Source organism: Hippopotamus amphibius, chromosome 10 (assembly GCF_030028045.1).
Source record: "Hippopotamus amphibius kiboko isolate mHipAmp2 chromosome 10, mHipAmp2.hap2, whole genome shotgun sequence".
Lineage (NCBI taxonomy): Eukaryota > Metazoa > Chordata > Mammalia > Artiodactyla > Hippopotamidae > Hippopotamus > Hippopotamus amphibius.
Genome location: NC_080195.1, coordinates 20,857,307 through 20,881,646, shown reverse-complemented (window position 1 = coordinate 20,881,646; position 24,340 = coordinate 20,857,307). Strand labels below are relative to the sequence as shown.

At 41.5% G+C, this 24,340-nt stretch overlaps 1 protein-coding gene across 9 annotated transcripts in view; it reads right to left on the bottom strand.

Annotated features, from left to right (window-relative positions):
* Positions 1-24,340, bottom strand: part of DLC1 (DLC1 Rho GTPase activating protein) — a 394,094-nt gene that overhangs the window by 21,770 nt on the left and 347,984 nt on the right. For 6 of the 9 annotated variants that reach the window (XM_057696383.1, XM_057696382.1, XM_057696380.1 and 3 more), the window contains 2 exons: positions 8,014-8,085; positions 3,063-3,144 (listed from right to left, as the gene is read on the bottom strand). In XM_057696383.1, the coding sequence (XP_057552366.1) occupies positions 3,063-3,144; positions 8,014-8,085 (154 nt within the window). Of the gene's footprint in view, positions 1-3,062; positions 3,145-8,013; positions 8,086-23,794; positions 23,817-23,971; positions 24,272-24,340 lie in introns of those variants that run through there. The other 3 variants (XM_057696385.1, XM_057696388.1, XM_057696389.1) reach the window with 2 other exon arrangements.

The window sequence follows — 24,340 nt, the reverse complement described above, 5'->3', positions numbered from 1 at the left end:
GGGCTGCAATGTTGCAGTGATATTTTTATGACCCAGGAATTCCTAAGCTGTTGATGTTGTTCAGAGGGCACACTCACTAAGGAGCTTGAAATGTGTGAAATGGATGACTGACGCAATGAGGAAATATCTCCTAGGATACATCTTAGGAGTGACCTCATTTCTATGCACTATCACCAATGATGAATTGAAAAGAAATTAATTCTGCCCCAGAGCTAAGCATTCAAACATTTCAAAAATGTCTGGAGTAGTTTATATTCCAGATGCAGACTCTTTCCCTCCTAAACTGTGTTGGTGACATTTTTTCATTCCAGATGACATAGCTATGATATTACACTCCACAGTGTGGGTTGGGGATGGGGGTTGGAATTAAGTTTCTTTCAGAAAATGTGTTCATACCCTGGACATTTCTAAGCAATCATTCAATTGGATTTGAAAAGTGACAGTATTTCTGTGGTTAATGTGGCATTTTTTTTCTTTTTTAAGCAGGAGAAGTAGTCTATCTCATACTCCATTCTAAACATCCTATCTGTCTTTCCCTAAAACCCCTGCTTAAGTTAAGTGCTTCAAAAAACACCGTATTACATAAGAAAGGAAAAAATAGTACTTTTACAAAGCTACAACTGCTTTCTTTGCCTATAAAGGGGAAATAAATCCTGGGTGTCATTCGACCTTAATGATGTTTTTCCAAGTTAAAATTAATACTGAAATTAAAAGAAAATTATTTTAATTTTACAGTCAAATCGACAAGTGAATTTTGTCTCTGTATACCTTTTTCTCCAGAGTTCATCTTTGATGGCTTACGGTTCTGAGAAAAATTCAAAGGATGATTAACTTAAAATAACTAATATGTCATGAAGAGTCGGAGAGGATTATCAGTGTCCCATCATTGTCTGCTGCGGGTTTTATTACTTCCACTTCGTTAAACCCTATGAGCTGCTCCCCAGCCTGAAGATCCACCAGCACCACAAACAAGGGTTTCTGACAGTTTTATTCACATTTCCCATCAATCCTCTTTCGCTGCCAGTCTACTTTATATTAAAGGCTGTACTGAGTTATTTTACAGCCTTATTTAATGGTATTGTTAAGGCTGTGTACCTGGGGAAGCTGAAGAAGTTCAGAGATGCTTTCCTGTAATTCAAACAATGGTCCTCCTGCCTCTAGTCTGCCATAGTCCCCCCCACTTCCATCTATTCCTCTGAATGTGTTATTTCCATTCAATACAACAGCAGCTTTTTTTTTAAGCTCTTTATTGGAATATAATTGCTTTACACTGTTGTGCCAGTTTTTGAGGTACACTAAAGTGAATCAGCCATATTTATACATATATCCCCATATCCCCTCCCTCCCCGCGACTCTCTTCTACCCTCTCTACCCTAACCCTCTAAGTCATCACCCATCATCGAGTTGATCTCCCTGTGTTATGCAGCAACTTCCCACTAGCTATCTATTTTACGTTTGGTAGTGTATATATGTCAATGCTACTTTCTCACTTCGTCCCAGCTTCCCCTTCACCCCCAACCCCGTGTCCTCAAGTCTTTTCTCTACATCTGCATCTTTATTCTTCCCCTGTCACTGGGTTCATCGGTACCATTTTTTTAGATTCCATATATATGAGTTAGCATACAGTATTTGTTTTTCTCTTTCTGGCTTACTTTGCTCTGTGTGACAGTCTCTAGGTCTATCCACCTCATTATATATAGCTCCATCTCATCCCTTTTTATGGCTGAGTAATATTACATTGTATATATGTGCCACATCTTCTTTATCCATTCATCTGTTGATGGGCATTTAGGTTGCTTCCATGTCCTGGCTATTGTAAATAGTGCTGCAATGAACATTATGGTACATGTTTCTTTTTGGATTATAGTTTTCTCTGGGTATATGCCCAGGAGTGGGATTGCTGGGTTATATGGTAGTTCCATTTTTAGTTTTGTAAGGAACCTCCAAACTGTTTTTCATAGTGGCTATACCAACTTACAGTCCCACCAACAGTGCAGGAGAGTTCCCTTTTCTCCACACCCTCTCCAGCATTTATTGTTTCTAGATTTTGTGATGATGGCCATTCTGATTGGTGTGAGGTGATACCTCATTGTGGCTTTGACTTGCATTTCTCTAATGATTAGTGATGTTGAGCATCTTTTCATGTGTTTGTTAGCCATCTGCATGTCTTCTTTGGAGAAATGTCTACTTAGGTCTTCCGCCCATTTGTGGATTGGGTTATTTGCTTTTTTGGTATTAAGCTTCACGAGCTGCTTGTGCCTTTGTCAGTTGCTTCATAGGCAAATATTTTCTCCCATTCTGAGGGTTGTCTTCTTGTCTTGTTTATGGTTTATTTTGCTGCGCAAAAGCTTTTAAGTTTCATTAGGTCCCATTTGTTTATTTTTTATTTTATTTCCATTATTCTAGGAGGTAGATCAAAAAGGATCTTGCTTTGATGTATGTCACAGAGTGTTCTGCCTATGTTTTCCTCTAGGAGTTTTATAGTGTCTGGCCTTACATTGAGGTCTTTAATCCATTTTGAGTCTATTTTTGTGTATGGTGTTAGGAAGTGTTCTAATTTCATTCTTTCACATGTAGCTGCCCAATTTTCCAAGCACCACTTATAAAAGAGGCTGTCTTTTTTCCACTGTATTTTCTTGCCTCCTTTGTCAAAGATAAGTTGCCCATATGGGCGTGGGTTTATCTCTGGGCTCTCTATTCTGTTCCATTGATCTATAACAGCAGCTTTGACTCTGTGAGGGTACCTGGTTGAGGCTGTACAGTCAACTACAATGCCTTAAAAAAAAGCCCTGTTCAAGTTCCCAAAGTGCCTGAACATTATCTGTCCCAGGAATCGTATGAGTACATCCCGAGACAGTGCTATTTTAATGGCAATACTAAATAACAGGAAGTTACTTATTATAATTAAAAGGCCTATGATTTATAATGAAGTAAATCACTATACCCATTTACTGATCAAAAACCTGACATATTTAGAACAAAAGCAGTCTCATCAGTGATAAGTACCATGTTCTTAAAAAAGAAGACAAGAAAAAGAAAACACTCAAAACATTTCCATTTACCTGCATAAAGCCTCAATAGCATCTCTGTCCAAAAAATCATGCTCTCTCTTGACCAAGGAAATATCAATGGGGAACAGGAGATCTATAAGAAAAATAAAAACAAATATGCTTATTGAGCACCCAAGCTCTTGCCAATCTAGCCCAGCTTAGCAGAGGGGAAAAAAACAAGGTAATTTATTGAATACTTACTGTTTGCGGGACATTTCATTCCCTATCAAGTGCTATGAGTATGTAAAGCAGCTTAAGATAATTTCATCAGTGTCCTAAAGGAGCTTGGATATAGAGTAGTCTGCAGATCAAATATCTGTGGTCAAAGATAGGTGGTTCAAAACACTGTTCCACCTTTTAAAAAATCAGCAGGCAACAGACCTCTGCTACATAAATTATAATTTAAACCAGAATGAAAACCAGAAGGATGCTCCCTGGTAATGTGGCTGTTTTTTCCCTCCCATGTGTGTCTTTGCTCCATTTGATCAGGGAAGAGGTCACAGAAAACTGGGCCAAGGAAAGATCTAGAGAACAATGGTGGTTGTCAATGGAATCCAACTATTTGCATGACATCAAAAGCTAAAGAGAATTCAGGATGTGCTATTTTTAAACAAACACTAGCACTTCCATATGGCTTTTCAGGAGTTTATACAACTCCCCTTAAAACAAAAGGCCAGCTCCAAAGCCGCTGTAGAACAACAGAATCCCAAATCCTTTCATCTGTAGAAGAGTTCACTACTCTAAGAATAAGTAAACTATATTAAAATCGAAAAGCAGAAAGCGGGGGAAAGTCAACTTGATGAACGAATTCCCTTCTCTGTCCCTTGCTGATAAATGCACCCAGGAAGAGTAGGGGGAAGACCAGCAGCATCAGTGTGGAAATGTGCAACAGCTCTGGAATTGCCACTAGATAAAAGCACAGTATCCTTCTTTGGTGTTCCAAGCTATTAGGATAAATAATGGGCCTTCCTAGTAAAATGCTTATAAAATATCACGAGGAATAGTCCTTCTATGCAACTCTGTGGGTCAGGAATAGGCAACATAAGAGCACTGCAGGACACCAGGATTAACAGAACCAAAAAATCCCTTTGGCCTCCCAAATGGCTAATACTGCATCCTGAAACAGTCAGGGCTATTGGTAGTTTTGGAGATGCAAGTAACTAACAATGTTCTAGTTCTGGGGTTGACTAGGGAGCACATGACTGTTGGTTATGTTTTTATGGTTTCTAACTTATGATCATTGGTTTTACAGGATGGTATGGGCTGTTTATTCTAGTCATCTATTTTCCAGAGACTACACTTACGAGTACATTCTTTTATTTTTTTTATTTTTTATTTTTTTCTAATGTTGAAAACTAACATAATGAGTGTTGCGGTCTCTTCTTTCTTCTGAAGGCTACAGTTACATCAGTGATCCCATTCTCTAAATGGTAAGACAGGCAGACCAATGAAGTAGCTAGAGCTTCAAGATTTATGAAGAAATTCATAAAATTCAGTATCGCAGGATCTACATCTCTTCATTACTTTATAGACCAAGTCTCTTAGGCAAATGATTAGTGGCACCACTATAATGGCAATAAAAGAGAAGACTTATAGTGAATGTAAACTATTAGTAAATAGAAGCAAGGCAGACTGTAAAGCTGTTTGAAGTTTCTGGCAATTTTATTTCACTGTGAACAGATACCCTGCACTCCATGTATTAAAGGACAGAGCTGATATTAAAGAATATATTTTTAATACTTAATAAGTGTAAATCATAAAGTTCCCATGCCTGTTATGTGCATCTGAGACAGCAACTAGGTTGTTTTAGCAATTTCTAACTCAATGTACCCAGCGCTGTATTTTAGATTACTTTCCTGATTCAAATTAACTTTAAAATTCTGTTTAAAAAAAAAAAAATTCTAGGATAGGTAGGGACTAAATGCAAGAGAAGAGTGAAATAAATTTTTTTTTTTTTTTTGTAGTCATTTTCAAAGTTCTTCAGGTTAGGATTTAAACTTCCAGCTTGGCTTTAAGGGCAGGATGTTTACATTGTCAAGGACCAAAATAAAGCTAAACAGGAATCAAGGAATGAGTGGGATGGCGTGTGGTATGTGTGCACCCACCATGCACAAAGGGGTAGGATAAAGGGGAGAAACTGTAAATGCTCAAAAAAATGTACAGCATAACCTCAAAAGTAGGTTTATGCTTCAAAAGACTTATAAATATCAAGGGACTCCAAAATGTAGCTTGTGAAAATACAGTTTGCATCTTAGAATTTGGAAAGAGGTCGTAAGACAGAGACCGGAACTGGATCTTCGCAGACATACACATCACAAGAAAGGGCTGTTTGGCAGCAAATCAGCACCAAAAATTGACATAATTGAAGGAAATTCAGTTTCTAAACACAAGAACAAAAGGACAACTATGTTACTACCACTGCAAATGCAATGATCTTTCCTTATCTCCAGTAGAGCTGTGAACTGAAAATCCAATAGAATGCCGGTCTGCCCCCACCCCCACCCCCTCCAAAGCCCTACTGAGAGACAGAGATGCTGTAAATGGTAACAGGCCAAAAATTCTCCTAAAGGAACGATAAGCAACCCCACCACAATAAACATGCAGGTTAACCAAACGCCTTAAAAAAAGAAAGGAAAAAAACCAAGAAAGCAAGCAAGCAAGAAAGAAAGAAGGAAAAGGGATTGGAGATACTCTTTGAAATGGAGAAACAGTAAGACAGTCTACATAGTGTAACTATAAAATAATTTTAAACCCATCCTCATGGGGAAATTTCACACATTTAGTCTGCGCTACAATTAGGAAGAGTAGGTATCATAAATGAGGTAATGAATTAAATTAGCTGAGGGAGCTAAGGAAGTAAAAATGATCTCTGTGTCTCTCCCCATTTTGCTTCTGGGGAGCACCCCCTACCCCCTCCATATCCCTGCTGGCCACGCTAGCATTTCCAGGCTGACAAACTGCATCCATTCTTAGCACGGGCTCATGGCATCTTGCTCATGTGTTAAAGAAGGATGCTGGTGACCACCAGCCCCAGCTGAGAGCCCACTGCCATTGCTACAGGAACCAGCCTGCTTGTTATCATCCTAGAAGGATGGAAGAGCAAAAGACACGTTATAAAATCACTATTTATTGTGAGAAGAGTTGAACATCCCTGGTGAAAAGACTGAAGTGACATCATTTAACCTGGGTCTTTCAGCAGTTTTGTCACATCATGGCTAACTGTCTCCCATCATCTCCTTCCTCTTAAATGATGAAAAAGATGTATTCTTTAAATGTAAATTAACCAAAATTATCCTTGCTTTTTGAGATGTGGCAACTTCTTTGAGGTATGAACCGTTTTATTTCTATAAAATATGCAGCATCTATCACAGTGGTGGGCATCCCTGTGGGTACAGAATTAATATTGGCTTGTTGGTTAGCTGAATGGATGGTTGGATAGATGGAGGGATGGATGGATGGAGGGATGGATGGATGAATGAGAGACACCGGGTGCTGTCGTCTCAGTAGAGTTAAGGAAACAAAGAATGCTCAAGTTGGAAGAGGCCTCAGAAGTCATTTACTCTCAAGTTAGGAACCCCTTCACTATCCACCCAACCTTGGCTTGAATTATCACCCATAAAATGGAGCTCACAAGTTCACAACGGTAGTTCTTTTCAAACGATCTCATGTAGAGAACAACAAGCCTCCCCTTTAAATGAACAGCCTCTTCCCCTCACCTTGCACAGAGCACACTCTGCACACCCTGGGCAGCCCGAGCCTTGGGGGGCGGGCGAGACTCAAGGTGCTCATGATCCTCAGCCCCGGCCATCCCAGCGATGCCCAGGGCGCTACTGAGAAAGTGAAGAACGAGTAAAAAGTCAGCCTACATCTTGATTTTTCCTTTTTTAAAAACGGTGCGTTTTTCCTTAATTAAAACATTGAATAACACAGTAGAAATAATATTCATCATATGACAACCTAAGGAAAAGTGAAAAGCCTAATGACAAAGTAGAGAAAGATATCTACAACACATGACCAACAAAGCCTTAGTATTTAGAATAAAGAGCTCTTACAAATCATCAACAAAAGCACAATTAACTTGGGAAAAAGGGGCAACAGATATTTCACAGAGGCGCAAACACACATGGCCAGATGACACAAAGAAATGTGACTTACTGTTAAAAATTAGGAAAATGGCAGTCAAAATCTGTGAGATATCATTTTATATCCATTTGATTGGCAAAAATTAAAGTGTGACAATACCAAGGGTTGAGAGCATGTGGATACACAGGATCTTTATATATATATTACAGAGAGGAGTGAAAATTGGTACAGGAACTTTTGAAACACTTGCATTATAAAGTTGAACATACACCTCTATTACCCAGTAATGCTACACCCAGGCATACACTCAAGATAAATTATTTCATGTGTACCACAAGACTGCAGGAGTGTTCCCAACTCGCAAAACAAAATAAAACCCCAAATGCCCACCAATGAGAGTATGGATATAAACTGTTGCATATCCACACAATGGAGTATTACACAGCAGTCAAACCTGATGAACTACAGGGACACACAGTATAGAAGAACCTTGACAATCATAAGTGAAAAAATTAGATCCTACGAGATTACATAGAGCATGATACCCTTTTTATGACGATAAAAACAACTTTATAAAATATTTATTTTAGGGAAATGCAATAAAGCTATATAAAACATAAACAAGGAAATGATAAACCGAGGTTTCAGGATGATGGTTTCTTTGGCTAGAGGGTGGCAGAGGGATGGGAGACAGGTGGGTGGGTTATTACCAAGGTCCTAGCTTTTTCAGGTTGTGGGGGTTTTAAGTGCTTGCTACATTATTTCCTTAATGAAATATTTAAGTAAATAATAAAATGTCTGAAAATAATCGTGGATCAATAATAATCATGAACTGAGGATATGATCATGCCCATTAAAAAAAGTGGCACTCCCGGCTTACCTTCATACAGCTGGGCATACTGGGGGAATCCTGCTGCCCGTAGCCAATCACAAGCTTCTTTGGCTTCGATTTCTAGAATACAACAGAGGATAGACAAACATGTTAGCCATGTGTAACTCAGCGTACTTCTCCCTTAATAGACTATGGTTTTGTCATATAAGCAAAAGACGACATCTGTTTTAAAGGGATAAGCAAAAAGCAAAAAACAACATCCACGTATTCAAATGGTTTAAATTTTTGTGCATCTTTTCAAACTTTAAAAAGTACATATAATTATCCATCTTTCCTTTAAAAAGCAAAAAACAAAAATGGAGTCCCAGCAGTAAGTTACTCTGGGCTGCTTTCTGTGTTCTGCTTACAGATGATTAAGAAAATAGGGCATGATGAGAAAGTTGAAGAAGGATTAAATAATTAATTTTAGGCCTGGATAGCCTATCATGGTTTACTTTTCACATCAATAAAAGGCCACCGAGTACATCTGACACCCTGGAAGAACACTAACTTGACCAAGGGGACAGAGCTTCTGCCACCCAATGGGATATGCGTAACAGCCCAGGGGCTGTGAAGATGTGTGCCTTTGGGTGCACCAGGCAGTAGAGAGGCCCGGGTGGTCAGCGGCCCTGGAGAGCATTAAGCCAATAAATCCCACAATCTTGACAGGCTGAAATGCCTAATAAAGCTTCTACTTCCCCGTGGTTAACATCTTGTAGATAGTATTGATAAACAGAAAGGCCAAGAACAACTGACACACAGTGTTCAAATTCACTCAAGCACTTATTTACAATTCCGTTAAAACTGACTCACAGAGGAGGTCGGGGCACAGTCATTAGTTTCTCAGTTTGCACAAAGAATATTCTTTCAACCCTTCTTCCCAACTTCCTTAGACCATTAGACTACTTAGGTATGTAAGGCTATTCACTCACTTATAAATGTCTCAATCTTGCTTAATTTATTCTAGATTCAAATCTTTATTACTCATCTCTCTTCTGAGCCAGATAGGAGGTGAACAGTCCATCATAGAGCAGTATATATATATCTCTCACTTTCGTCTAGTAACTTTACAGTTTCACAGCATTTTTAACTTATTATTTTATGAGTTCCTGAGTCTTTAAAGAAAAGAGACTTAAGAACACTTAAGTTCATTAAAGCAAGTAGGAATGTCCTTATTGAACGAACAAGCCGAAGGAAAAAGCCTGCTGCTATGTTCTGATGACTCAGTTAATACCCAAACAAGAGCAACTGTGGCAGCAGAGAAGCAATAAATGACACGGCAAGGTTTACTTTCATGAATCTTTTCAGTGTGGCGATGAAAGTAGCATCATGAAACACAAGATTCAGGGTTGAATTCGGGGTTGAAGGATAGAGTGATGTGAATGTGTAACAACCTCACTGAATCAAAGAATATAAAGAATTGTCCAATGTGAATTACCTGCTCTAACATTTCTTCATGTATTTATATCCATACCTTATCTCAGAAAGGAATTAAAGAAGCTTTAAATAAAATCATAAAATAAACATTTTCTAGAAAACTATGTTGCTGGAAAAACATATAAAAGCTCAAACATTTTATTTTAAAGGATGTGGAAAGTACTTTTCCTCTCATGGCCCTTGCTGAAAGACAGATATGAAAAGAAAAAAAGCTAAGTGTTTGTTGTAAAAAAAATATTTAAAATATCTTGCTTCTTCTGACTATCTGGAGGTTATTTCCATCGAACAGATTGTTAGACATTGAACAATAGATTATTAAAAAGTAAATGTATTTGCTTTCTAAGCATTTTACTTAGTAAGTGGTGACTAGCCAGAAATTCTGAACGTCCACCATTTTGGACTATATTCAGACTGACATCAGGTCAGCGCTAACAGACAGACAGACAGACACACTCGCCTTAATTAGACAACTCTCCACCAACATCACTACCTGTTTAGAGCATGTTTCTGATTTTCTTATTAAAATGGCTTCATGCCAAGAGGCATGAAAGATGTCAAGTATTCAAATTCTACATTCTAAATATATGCAGTTTATTGTATGTTAACTGTATCTCAATAAAAGTTCTTAAAATTTTTTTTTAAAAGATGTAAGGTATTATTTTTCTAAAAAACCTTTAAATTTATTTATATCATACTTTAAAAATTACAATGTGTTTTCACATATATTACTCATTTAAGGCCCCAGGTGATTTCAGGAACACATAAGTGCCTACTGCTGTTTTGTCACTGCTATTCATTTTCCACCACTAAGAAAAAGAAATGTCCACAAATGTCCAAAGGTTGATCTAAAAAGCTGTGTCCACACAGTCACTCTTCTTAGGGCCACTTGGTTAGAAAGAAATGATGTGAACAGGCCAAGGTTTGCTTCTTCAGCAGATAATTTAATGAAAGGCTTACAATGGCTAAAAAGCAGCACTTTCAAGAACTGCAGAGATTAGTAATTTTACCTGCCTTTTCCTTTCCCTAAAATAGGTGAGAATGTCTTTTTTTTAAGATATGAAACCATGGAAAACAGACAAGCCTGTATTCTAGTTTACATTTAACAACGTCCACTCACGAAAACAGGCTGCATAATAACAAATGAGAACTTTACCCGCTGTTTCTATAGAAATCAGAATTAGAAAATTGTAAAAAAATTGTGAAAAGCTGTCGCAGCTTTTTAAATAAATGGGACAGTTACTGACTTCACTCCCAACCCTTTCCAGTTACCAAGAGAAAGTGATAACAATCTAAGTACTGATCTTTAAAAAACCAGTATTTCCATTTTATTTAACATGAAATGAACCTATGTCTACATCCAGGTCAGGTAGGGAGGGATTTACCCCTTCTAGTTCCTGCTCCTGCTCCAGGCAGTGACTTTCACTCATCCTAATTATAACTCTGGGTCTCTAAATCTCTCCTCTCAGACTGCAGCCACCAACCCTGCTTCATCAAACTTCCTACATTACAGTTTTCATCTTTTCTCTCCTGCACACATGTCCCTGGAGTTCCACTGCTTGGAAAACCAAGTCTAAACATCTCCCCGAGGTTTTCAAGGTTCTCCACGTGGCGTCCATACGAATTGTTCAGCTTCCTGTATTCGCTCCATACCCCAGCCAAAGTAAACTTGGTCCTTCCTCATCTCCCCACACATCCCTGGCTGCAAATGTTCTCTCATCCCCTCGTTATCAAATTTTGCTCATGCTTCAAGGCCTAGCCCAAGTGCCGCCTCCTCTAGGCAGTCTTCCCAGATGCCTCCCGACAATTCTATCAATGGCTAACTTTTCTTGAGCACTGCTTGTGTACAAGGCCCAGTCTAAGCATTTAATGAGTATGAATTCTTTGACTCCTCATATCGATCCTAGCACCTGGGTTACAAATATCATCCCCAAGATATGCAGATGAGGAAACAAGTGGAGAGAAACCACCTCTCCTCAAAAACGAGCTTCCTTTCCATTCAAATGCCATAGTGAGCAAGAGAGCTAAGACTTGCATAAATGATCAACACCGGATTTTCCTGAAAAATATTTACCAGTGAACAACACTTAAAATATTAAACAAAAACCACGTAAATGCTGCAGTACTGGTGTCACTTCAACTCCCCATGCCTATTTTTGGAGGCCTCTAACCAGTTCTCAGGATGTGACTTTTCCTTCAGTATATCTGAAGGGTCGAGTAAAAAACCATCAGGACAATTTTTTAAAAACTTTCCCCATCGGGCAGAAGTGCCATCAGAAACTGAAAATACAGTGGAAATACAATGATACTGTTAGACCCGGGTGTTCTCTAAGCAAGCAACAGACAAATGTGTGAAGGAGGAAACAGGAAATTTTTACTGGAACCAGCTTTAGTAATTCATTGCATTCAATGACTGAGGTCCAGGAGACCTTTTGGTGTAAGGCTTGGGACCCATTAGGCCATATTTGCACACTTCCCGGCATGATGGGATGACCCTACCTTCCCCTTACCCCTCAACAGTAAGTTAAACAGAAATTCCCCAACCCCGTCATCATTCCGCTGAACTCGCTGATCTTAGCGGTTGAGCAATGGTAATCTGGTCGAAGCAGGATGTGATTACTTCCATCTTCCCTTTGCTTTGTCTTCCCAGTGGGAACCCTTGTGCTTGCTTCTTGCCTTCTTTGCAGTGTGCTTCCAAAATCAGAATGCAAGGCAAATGCTACATGGAATTCACCTCTTGAATAAAATTCTAAAAGGAATTGGAGGAATGTAAGAAAATTCAAACATTTTCCAGATTCCTTGGATTCCCCCAACTATGGCAGACTTGCCTGCAAAGATCCATGGAAATGTCGATGCTTTTACAGCCACGGAGAAGCACGTCAGCCGTGTGAAGGCAGGCAGTGCTTTCTGATCTAAACCAAGATTCCTGCCCTGGTCACAAAATTCCTTCAAATGCAACGAATAATTACTTCAAATGATCAATTCTCCTGCCTCCATTAAGGTGGTTAATTTTACAGGACTGCCACCCAGCTGGGCACCAACAGCCCAACTTTCCTTGGCAGGTGGGTTTCACAGGGTGGAGAAGCGAACCACAGTCTCCGACATTTGACCTCAATAACTCCGAGCCTTGGGTCCTGGCAGGCATCACGCTGGGCAGCTTTCCAAAACCACCCACCACCACCCACTCCCAGGTATTCTGATTTTCTGTCTAGGGAGGACCCGGACAGCATCTTTTTGAAAAAAGCTCCTAAGTAAATATAAAGGCAGCCAGGATTGGGAACCACTGAACCAGACGTTTCTTCGTATTCCTTCCCAGACACTTTCTTTCCAAATTATCCTAACAGCCTTCCAACTGAACTCTCTGATAACCCTTGCTCCTCCCTGCCCCCAAGAAATTGATCCTAGTCCAAAGGGTCCCTGAGCCCTGGATTGGTTTGTATGGAATATATAATTCATCATGTCACTCCTCTGCTTAGAATTCTTCCATGACTCTCCACTGCCTTTCACACACAATCCCGACTCCTCAGCAGACCCACAGCCATCTTAACTTGGCCTCTGCCCAGCCATTCCACTCCCGGGAGGCCTCCAAATGCAAGCTCTCCTCCAGTCTTCCTGAATTCCTTGGGGTTCCAGGATGCATATGCTCCCTTACACTTCAAGTTCTTCATCTCTTCTCTCTCCTGCCACAAATTCCCCTTCTGCACCCCCATCAACCTCTCTCCCCTGCCTTCCCCAGTATGGTGAGGTGCACCTACCAGAAGCTTCTTATTTCATTTGTATATCCTGAGAGATTACTTTTTCCACACTGGAAGCACACATACATTTGTTTGAAGGAAAAGAATCCATTAAAACTTTCCCTTCTTCAAAAGCAGACTAAAAAAACCATGACTTAAACCCCTGTCTCGTTGCAACTAATAAAAATATATGTTCAACACACACACTGCCAAAGACTGGTTATCAGGAGTTACCTATGTAAAGTGGGCTAGTTGGGCCAAGTCAGATAGCGCAATGTGGATATTAATTTTTATTAAACTCTTCTGTTATCTAATCACAGCAAAGATTAGGACTAGCCACTAAGCCACATTCCTACCCTCAGGTGCCTAAAAAAATCCTAAACATCTGCTATGCCTATTCTGAAACAAACCGGTTAGGAAGCTTTGGAAGACTGGTCAATACTAATTCAGTTTCTAGGCTGTCTGGCCTCACAGAAGCTGACTCAAATCCACCTTTAGATATATTCTGGCACAGCCATGCATTTATGTGAAGCCAATCATCCTTCATTTCCCCCTTAACTCAATATTTATTTATTGAACACCCACTATCTGTGCTGCCAGCTGTGCTCAGAGACAATCAAAGGCACAGGTTTCTGCCCCGAATGTGGAAGCCAAAGGGAAAGGTAATTCTCAGTTGAGGACACAGTGTCAGATGATTCTCTAATTAGGAACGAACTGGTTTCCTAAGGGCTCTTCTGAGAGCCATGTATTTAAGTCCCAAGGGACCCTGTCCAGGCAGCACCAGGGTCCCCATTGCATAGGTGACAGACAGAGTTCTAACAATGGCCCACGTGCTCTAGCTCCTTCCTCCGCCCCTTCTGTCTCCCCATCTCCCTCGGGCTAACAGATCCAGCCTTACAGACCTCTTCTCACCCACCCCATTTCCCCTTTTTCTGCTTTATTTCTTCTCCCAAAACATTTATTACATTTAGTTTGTCTCTCCCCTCTGTATACTCGCAAAAGTCCAGTTTCTTTGCCTGTCTTACTCGATATATCCCAAGCACCACCAACAGTATGGGGTACACAGTAGTTACTTAATAAATATCACATAAAGAAACTGCAATGTGATTTTCTTCTAGTGAATTGGTCTTAATTTTTCAGACTAGGATCCACCGTAAGAAACACACTTTACATTGTAATCTGGCACACACGTGTACGCATGTATATGCATATGCAACCTATTCCTATATACAAACACGTGTGTATGCAAGTACATACAGAACTGAAACAAGTTTCCCCAAGTAACACTTACAATAACTAATGTGGTCTTATATTTTTCTATTCTATTTTAAAAAATGCTATTTGTAACCTTCCAAAACAACCCGTTTGAAATACACGATTCCCACACAGCTTTTTCTTAAAGAGAAAGGAAGGAAGGAAGGAAAGAAGGAAGGAAGGAAGGAAGGGAGGGAGGGAGGGAGGGAGGAAGGAAGGAAGAGGGGAAGGAAAGGAGGGAGGAAAGGAGGGAGAGAAAAAAGTAAACTAAGAAACCTCTGTATAGTACAGAGGAGACTGTGATGTGACAAAGGAAAGACACATATGAATTGGGTGGGGGGAGGGGAGAGAGAGATGGGGCTGCTTGGGTACTCATTTTAATGCTCAGCCTTTATGGAGGGGTTAAGGCAGAAATAGAGACACTGATGTAGAGAACAAATATATGGACACCAAGTGGGGAAAGCGGGGGTGGGATGAATTGGGAGATTGGAATTGCCATATATACATTACTAATAAGAAAAAAATATCAAATTGTACACTTTAAATATACGCAGATTACTGTATGTCAATTATATCTCAATAAAAGTTCTTAAAAATAAAGGAGGGGTTATGATATTTTATATAGATTGGATTGCGAGGGAGGAGATTTGGAATAAAAGGAAGTAAGCCGAGTGGAGAGCTGCCAAAGCACAGGTGTGTGTGAAGGAATGGTAAGCAGTCCTGATTTACTGTAACACAGAACAAAGGAAAGTGGAAAGTGGGTTGTGCCAGAGAGCAGATATAAGCATCTCCTTAGCCTGGTTACCCAATGAGCAACCACCATTATTTCGTTAGATGTAAAAGAGATTTGCATCTGAGTTTCCCAAGTTCCTTCTAATAATCCATCACACAAAGGGGGCAAAGTATGACCTGTAACAGGTCAGGAAAGAATCCATTGCTTAGTTAACTACCCTTAAGAACATAATCTCTCTGGACCGGTTTCCTCATCGGTAAAATCTGGGATTGCCAAAGGCTTTGTAAATTCCCCAAGTTTCTGACCTGAAGAATTCCTTTATGCCCATTTCCCTTGCTCTCTAAGACAATCTTTAGACTAGGTTCCATTTCTGTTAATTTTCCAGATTTATCAACCATTACATGGAGACATCCTTTTTCACTCAAAGAATTACATCAATAGCAATTACTGTGAGTCCCCCAATTTTCTAAATTTACTGGTTTACTGCAAAAATACCTAATTTGCTTACTTTTTTTTTTTTGGTCTGCCGCAGGGCTTGCGGGATCCTAGTTCCCCGACCAGGGTTCCAACCTGTGCTCCCTGCAGTGCAAGTGAGGAGTCCTAGCCACTGGACCAACCACCAGGGAATTCTCTCTAATTTGCTTCTTAATAGATCAATTGCTTGATTTGTCCCATGAAGCCTATGATCATATTACAGAGAACTCAAACCCCTAGGTGTTTCTGTGTGTCTACAGCCCTCAAGCTAAAATCAGTCCTTATAGGAAGAAAACAACCCATAGAAAACTCTGAGTTTTACTTTGCTTATTGATCTTGTACATTTGTGTTTTCAGTGAACAGCACCATCCTAGCATCTACCGAATCAGCGAATTGGGGGCTGTAAAGCATCTTGGAACTTTCCGTTTGTTCGCTTTACAAATGAGGAACCTGGTCCAAAGTTTAGGTAATTTGCTTAAAGTCCCAGAGCTACCCAGCCCTCACTCCCAGTTAGAGAACTTTCTGCACACTACAGCCTTGCCTACAAAGATCACCCTCACTTTTAAATCACCAGACTGTTTTTCAGTGCAAGTAAGAACTGGGAGTTTTGAGGGAGTTCTCTTTTGAAGTTTTTTTTTTTTTTCCCCTCCTGCTTGAGATTTGGAGGCAGATATGTCGCTTTCTAGTAAAGAACATTCCTAGAAATAATATAAAGGGGGGAAAGAACCCATTTTCCCTAATGACGTGATGACAACTTAATAAATGGCTCTGCTTTGAAAGCAGGAAACCTTGGGACACAAAAGGCAAGCCTACACCTAAGATTCTGCACAGAAGGCCACACTCCCGCAATGCAGAAGTTAAATCGATTGAAATCCCCTTTGGGAATCATTTAGGTCAAGTGTTTGCAAAACAGTTTTTAACACACAAACCAGGAAAAAGCAAGTAGCTCACATAAAAAAATATATGCCCTTTCCTTGCAAAGGCAAACAGCTCTGTATTCATTTAAGCCCAGGCATGACTGGGCACTTGATATCAGGCGCTCCAGACGAGCTGATCCAGTTAATTCCAGGAACAGAAAACATCTGCCAATGAATCAAAAATTGGCACTTACTACCCAGCACAAAAAAGTCAAACTGAAATGAAAATAAACTATTAAGGAAATGGATACAGCATCATCACCTCTTTCTACTTCATTTCAATCTGGGGCGGGGCAAAAAAACCTTCCATTCTCTCTCTCTCTCACACACACACACACACACACACACACACACACACACACACTTCTGGTATTCTACACCAAATATTTATGCATTTCAAACCATGTATCGCTAAGAAAAATGATTTGAAATAGCTCTTTAAATACTAAGGCCTTTAAACATGATAATTGGATAGATTAGGAAAACGATTTCAAGAAAGAGAAACCATCTTAAATCAACTTTAACGGTCCTCATTTTTCTGAGTCTCTCTCTTTTTTTTTTTTTTTCATTAAATGAAGTGGATGGTTTAAACTTTTAAAATAAGTTCCCTTTAAACTTATTTTTCAAGGCAAAAATACCTGGTTACAAACGTAAAATAACAACTATCTCCACCATTAAATGTTGACAAGCTCAAGTCTTTCTTTTACATATGCTAGCAAAGCTTATTCTACTAAGCACCCTCTCCCCACTCTTTGGCTTTTGAGGTAAGTTCTACAGTGTTATAGCACAGGAAAGATAAAATAGTGTGCAAATTGCAGTGCTACGAAAACCTTAAGTTAGAAATAAAGGGAATAGTGAGGGATTCTAAAGAAACTGTCACTCATATTTCAGTCCATCCTGACAGAGAAAAAAGAAAATCTAGAATTGAATCAAACATCAAGTTGCCTTAACAAAGACCAATGAAAATAAAAACATGGCAGATACTGGTTAATATAAGCAGCTCTCAGCATATGTCTAACCTCAGACAGGAAACCCTACAGACAGACCTCGCTTTACTGTACTTCTCAGATACTGCAGTTTTTACAAATGGAAGGTTTGTGGCAACCCTGTGTCATGCAAGTCTATTATTGGGGTCACTTTTCCAACAGCATTTTAAAAAATTAAGGTATGTATATTGTTTTTTAGATGTAATGCTATTGCACATTTAATAGGCTACAGAATAACGTAAACATAAATGTATATGCACTGGGAAACTAAAAAATTCATATGACTTGCTTTATTCCTGTGGTCTGGAACCGAACCTGCAATACCGCCAATATGTGCCTGTGTTCAATTTGACTTTCTCAGTCTCGTGCAAAAGGTATAAGAAAAATAAGTATTACTGTCTTTCAGGTGAGTTAAAGAATTTTTTTTTTCATCAAAATTGCTTATGGCATCCAAGCCCCCAAACACAATCTACTGGTCACAATTTGATTCAGGTATATCTTTTTAGTTTAGGAACATTACTAGCTTTATAACATGGTTTTCCTATAGACACATTAAGATCCTTATTTTCTTTGTTTCCCTGTTTTGTTTACACACAGCAGGAAGGGGTCTGAAGTTCCATTCAGCTCACATATGACCTTGGACTAGTCACTGAACTTCCAGGCAATTCAGCTGCCCCTCAGTAGGGCAGAGGCAATGTTTTCCCAGGCTGCCTTTACAAAGTTTTGGAATTTCCCATGGAATGACTCTTACAAACACATAAGCACAATGCAAGACCCCTTTTTGGTGCTACACAGTTTGAGAAAGGGAGTTGCAAGGAGGTGTCCTTTATGAATTGATGGTTTCTCCAAACTCTGGGAGGGCTGGTGAAGATGATCTCAGAATTTTGTCATCTTCTACTTTGTCACCTGAGTGTGACAAAGGACATGGCAGGGCTGGAGTGTGGCCCGCGCATGGGCCACAGGCCATTTCACCTCCCAGGTCCCTTACTCTCTGGCTTCCTAAGTGCTGCAGCCTGGGAAATGCTATGAACTCAGGGTGTGGAAAACTTTTGTCCTTCAGACATCCTCTAGAGACTCTGGCAAGGAGGAGGAAGGCGCCTTTCTGTCGAGCTGCAGGAAGCAGCCTCCAGCCCTCTCTGCAGGACACTCCGAGGTGGGGCAGCGAAGAGAACAAAATGTGGATGGGAGGTGTCAAAGGCATCTGAGGACTCCACACACTGACCTCAGCCTTCAGTTAGCTTTTGATGTTTCTCCTGAGGGCCGAAAAGGGTAAGACGTGAGAAGGGCCACCAAGTTGAGGTATGTGTGGATGGAAAAGGAGCTTACTTTCCACTATGAAACTCACTCTAGTAGCAGCATTTTAAAAAACAAGGATGAAAGATTAGAGAGAATGATTCCCATCATGCGTTGGCTTGACTTTAGCAGGGAATAGTATTTTACCTTTTGGTGCCTGAGAACATTATTTCCTAGTAGGTAGGCCTTTTCAAGATGCCATTCAAAATGTTTTCAGTGATGTCTGGGAGAAAACTTTCCCTTAGAAATATTATTTTGGAATACTTTCACTGAAGTAAGCACTGTTCAGTACTGTCAATAGAAGCTAGAAAATGGTATCCTAAACCCCTTCCCCAAATATTAAAGACAGAGGCTCGAGTTCTCCATTCACAAGGGCCCTGAGAGGGGATGCAGAAACTACTCATTTGTCAACCTGGGACCCTAATCTTATGGCTCCCTACCTACCAGCACAAGCCCCCTAGGAAACTGCAAAGTAACTGCAAGGCTCTATTTGGCCACCAAATATTGTCTCAATTGAATCAACTCCTGCCAAATAAATGTCCATAATTGGAACCTATAGCCACACACACCTGGTTGAAATCCTAGCTCTGTCATGTAAAGTAGGTGATTGTAGGCAAGGCATTTAACTCCCCAGCCTCAGATTCCTCATCTGTAAAATGGGAATAATAATATCTACTTTGGAGGCTGCTGTGAAGATTACATGTGACTATGAAAGCAAACTTTAGAATAAATTTTAGCTTCTATAATGTTATTACTATTCTGTCAAAAGTCTGTGGATTTTTAATAAAAATTAAAAAGGAGTATCCACACTAAAGAAGGCTGACTGTTACTTATGAGAGACTATAAAATATACATGTAGGCTAAAAACACAAGACTTTCTTCCTACCCACCATGGATTACAATGCCAAGGAGGGAACAGCTAGTGAAAAAAATGTTAAGACATAGTAGACCCAATTAAAGAAGCCCCAGCAGGACTACACCCTACTTATCACTGATCAAGATAATCCTTAACAATAACACAGGCTCCTTCAAGGAAAAGTGCAAACAGACAGGAAGAGCCTTTCTCAGCTGGGAATCTTACCCCTTTTACATTAATTAGATTTCTGACTAATTTGAGGTGAAAAGAAAACACCACTGATCATACTCACTCTAGCCATCTGTTCCTATAAAACATATTTTAACCCTACAGCACTGTCCTTCTTAAAAGAGTAAGAATTACCCTCAAGTCCCACAATTCCTCCTTACACAATGGCCACACAATCAGAGACACAGACAACTGTGAAAAGTCCACCCTAGTAAAGCCACGGAAAAGAGGCACTTGGGACTGTGCTTTTTCGAACACAGTGTTGGATATTTACACTTTATGACTGAGCATAAATTCCCCCGCTGACCACCACCAATGAGGGCAATTTTTGATGTCTTGAATGCTGTATAGATTACTCCTTTGTATTGTAGCCCCACAATGGCAAAGTAAGGACCTTAGAGGTAAATCCTGCTAAAATAAGCAATCAGAGAAACTCAGAGAAATGACTAAGTTTAGAGATTAAATTCTCTCTCCTCCACTGGATTCCAACTCATATGATTCTAAGCATTAGACTAAGCCAACTTTAAAAATGAAAATCACCCTTCTCCCCAGGTCTGCTTTATAATTTCAACAACAGGCTTGGCATGACGTGAGCTTCCCTGACAGTTGCACTATAGGCCAGCTTGTGCTATAATGTTCTAAGGCACCGAGAATTCGGTCTTTAGCGATTTGGCAATGTCCAGAACGGAAGGGGAAACATCTGAAGTTATTTTTACTTTTGCAAGTCTTCTGGTTGTACAGGGTAAATGCTAGGGTGGGTCAAGTATTGTCTGGAACCTTCAGGGTCCTTTTTTTTTTTTTTCCTGGCTTCACTTCCGTCTTCCTGTTGCTAGGAAGGAGAGCTAAGCATGAGAAATCCGTGTTTACAATACTGGACCATCCTGTCCAGCACAAGGCTCTATTCAAAAAAGTAAGATTCACTTCACTCACTGTACTTTGGATGCCCCCATTCTTCTGAACCAAATCACCCTCCTCTGAATATTTTCAAATTGCATATTTACCTGCCTAAGTCATAAAAATACCACTCTCATTTGAACATTGCATCATGGCTTAAAATCTCCATGGGGACACCAAGGGAAACCCAAGTACTTATTTTTGTATTTGAAACCACCTCCTGGAATTTCACCAAACCTCTGATTGGAAGGCATCTCAATGGGGCCTCCCATACCCTCTTTAAAGCCCCACACTAGTTCTACAAAGAGTTTAAATACTATACACATTTTTCACTTACTTCACAGTGATAAACTGTTTAATCATAACATGCTTTTCTATTAATCTAGCATATTTTCCAAAAGCAATCAAACATCCCCCTTTAATGTAAAAATGCCCTTAAACTTTGCTTGGTCTTTGGTTTTTGAACTACAATATAGAACAATAACGAAATAAACAAAGAAAAAAAGGCTTTAGTTTTAAAGGGGCATCCAGTCTCTCACCTTTGCTTCAGAACTATAGGAAAATGCTTTGATTAGTCTGGTGTTTTAAAACTTGGAACACTACCTTCAATTAGCCATAGTTAATTGCTTAACTGTTTAACATTTTCAGTCTTTAAGGAGGTATATGGTGTTTCTCATAAGATCCACAATTAAGAAGACACAGGTACAAGGAAGGGAGGGAATACGGGGATATGTGTATAAAAACAGATGATTGAACTTGGTGTACCCCCCCCCCCAAAATAATAAATAAATTAAATTAAAAAAAAAAAAAAGAAGACACAGGTAAGTCACTGAAATGATGTTTCTCATCCACAATAGTGAAAGACTAAGTTGGAAGCTACTTAATGATTCTGCAGAATAGGGAAACCAAGTCAGTCCCCTTTCTTGAGTTTCCAATCAGTTTGGTGTAAGGTATCACTTAGCTTGAGTTAAAATCTGTTTCTGTCAAAAGCAAACTTTTAAAAACAGCTGGGAGAGAAAGTCTGCTGTGCTTCATTTTAAACTCTGAACAGTAGTGCTAATGAAAAAAATATGCACCTAGGATTGGGCCACGCTGTAAACCTGGCAGGCCACAATAAAAGTTATTACACGCAATCGCCAACATTTTCTCAGAAAACGTCTCGGAATAACGTCTGAACGCACATCTGCTAACTATTTGACACTCATTTCCCAGGACTTTAGTTCTATTAGGGGGGCTGCTGACTTGCAGGGCACCCCTCCGACCATCTGCTGCAGTCTGCAAGCCAAGATGGCACTAGGTGCCTCCATTAATTCCACACTTATGCTCGGCAAATTATCTCTGCGGAGGACCCGCCTGCAGTCCAGATGGACGCTGAATTAGTCAACCTCTTGGAACTGCTGATAGATTTACATCCAGAGTTCTGCTGGGCTATTATTTTCCCTCATCCCTTCAGCAAACAACGTTTTGCAAAAAAAAAAAAAAAAAAAAAAAAGAGTAACTTGAGACCCAGTATTCTGCCTTCTCAAGAGCTATGCTTTTTTTCCATCCAAATGCGTCATATACGCCGCCCTCATGAATCTTTCCGTAAAGGATGGCTATGCCTGGACTGCATTCCTCCACTTCACCGGCAATCACTCAGGCAGCTTCTGAATCCTAAGAATGTACCCATTTGCTAACCAAGTTGAGTGTAAAATAACTCAGTCAAAGCAAGCGTGGGGCAAGGTTTTCTTCTCCACAGATTAATGACCCTATGCAGGGGTTTCCTCCTACACTCATCAGCATAAAGAATGAACGATGCTAATAAACATCAGTCTCAGACACTGTGCTAAGCCCTTGTATTAGCTCCTTTGATTCTCGGTACCTCCCCACGTAGTAAACACAGTGATTACCCCCATATGGCAGATGAAGGAGGTACAGAGAGGTCGTGTCCATTCCCAGATTCGCCCAGCAAGCGGGCTGCAGACCTAGGATTCCCACCCCGCCAGCCTCACCCCGGGTTCGCTCAGACGCCCCTGGAGACAGGGCTGCGCGCTGGAAAGTCGCGCGGAGACAGTAAGTTACACGTGGCGGCGTCGCTTTGCTGTGGCTAGAGGTGTAACTCTTCCCGAAGGATCAAAGGCTCGGCCCGCGACGTTGGAGGTGGGGACAGGGACACAGAGGGGGGCAGCTGTCCAAATGGACGTCGCCTCGCTACGGAAAAAGCCTGATCGCGCGGCGCGCTTCCTTCCTCTCGCCGGCCCCGGGACTCGCGGCGCGCTGGCGCCTCCACCGGAGCCCAGGGCGTGGGCATCTCCACCGGGCATTTTAGGAAGCCCAACACAACGCCCCAGCACGTGAAGGCACAGCCTTCCAGCAGGCCCCCCACATGCAAGCCTTGGGGCTGGCTGACCACCTTCAACACTCTCCAGGGGCCGGCAGCCACCAAAGCGAGACTTTCCTGGCTAGCCCCGAGTTATTTTCCAGCGTTTAAAACACTTGAACAAAAACGGCTGGAAATTAACACAATTTGGGGGTGAACTTACTTTCAAGTACTTAAAAAAATTTTTTACAAGGGTCACTACGGGTCTAAACATCCCTAAATAAGATTCTCAAGGGCGTCAATGCTGATTTGACATTTGGATGGTGAAGGACAGCGAGCCCCGAGCCCGGAACGGTCCTCGAAGGAAGAGAGTAGAAAGGAGGTCGCGCCGCGCCCCTCGGAGCCAGAAGCCACCGCCTGGGATTTAGAATAAGAATAGAAAGGCCGCCACCGCGGCTGGGCAGAAAGCCAACGGGCCCCGCGACCCTGGCCCGGCCCTGCGCCCCCAGCCCGGCCTGCACCCCCAGCCCAGGCGGGAAGTCATTGCGGGTTTCACATCAGTCACGGTCACCTTCCAGCCCGGAGCCCACCGGGCGCGCCGGCCTGCGCCCCCACCCCCCCGGGGGTCACTACCCGAGATTAAGACCCTCCTCCCCGAACGACGACCCTTGTTTTCCCCACACTCCACCTCCTCCACGCCAAGAAACTCGGGCGACTCGGTTCCGAGCCTCCTCGGACAGCGCTGCAAAAGCACAGAACGTCAGGCACCGACTTGACAAGGCAGGGTGACATTTCCTCCGCGGCGGGTCCCCTCCGCAGCTGGCTCTGGCGGCCGGCCTCACGGCCAGGCACAAGTCTAGCTTACGTGTTAGGATCATGGTGTCCGGCTTCTCTCTGCACATCAAGTGCGGCGGGGGACGGCGAGCGCGCAGTGGGGAAATCGAGGCAGCCCCGCTCAGACCGTCTCCGGCGCCCGGACCCACGGCGGCACCCGAGACGCGCGCTCCAGAGGTGCTCAGCGCATCCTCCCTCGCCGCTCCAGAAAGAACGCGGCGCTGCCCGAGATCGAAAGGGGAGAGCGCTCAGGGAGCTGGGCGAGAAGCCCGGGAGCGCTGGCTCCTGCCGCTGGGGAGCTCGGCCATGGCCTGGACCGCAGCGAAGCGCCCTCTCAAGCGTTGCTAGAGCGCTCTGCCTCCCGCGTAGCCAGCCAGTCAGCCGGCCGCGCCCTCCCGCA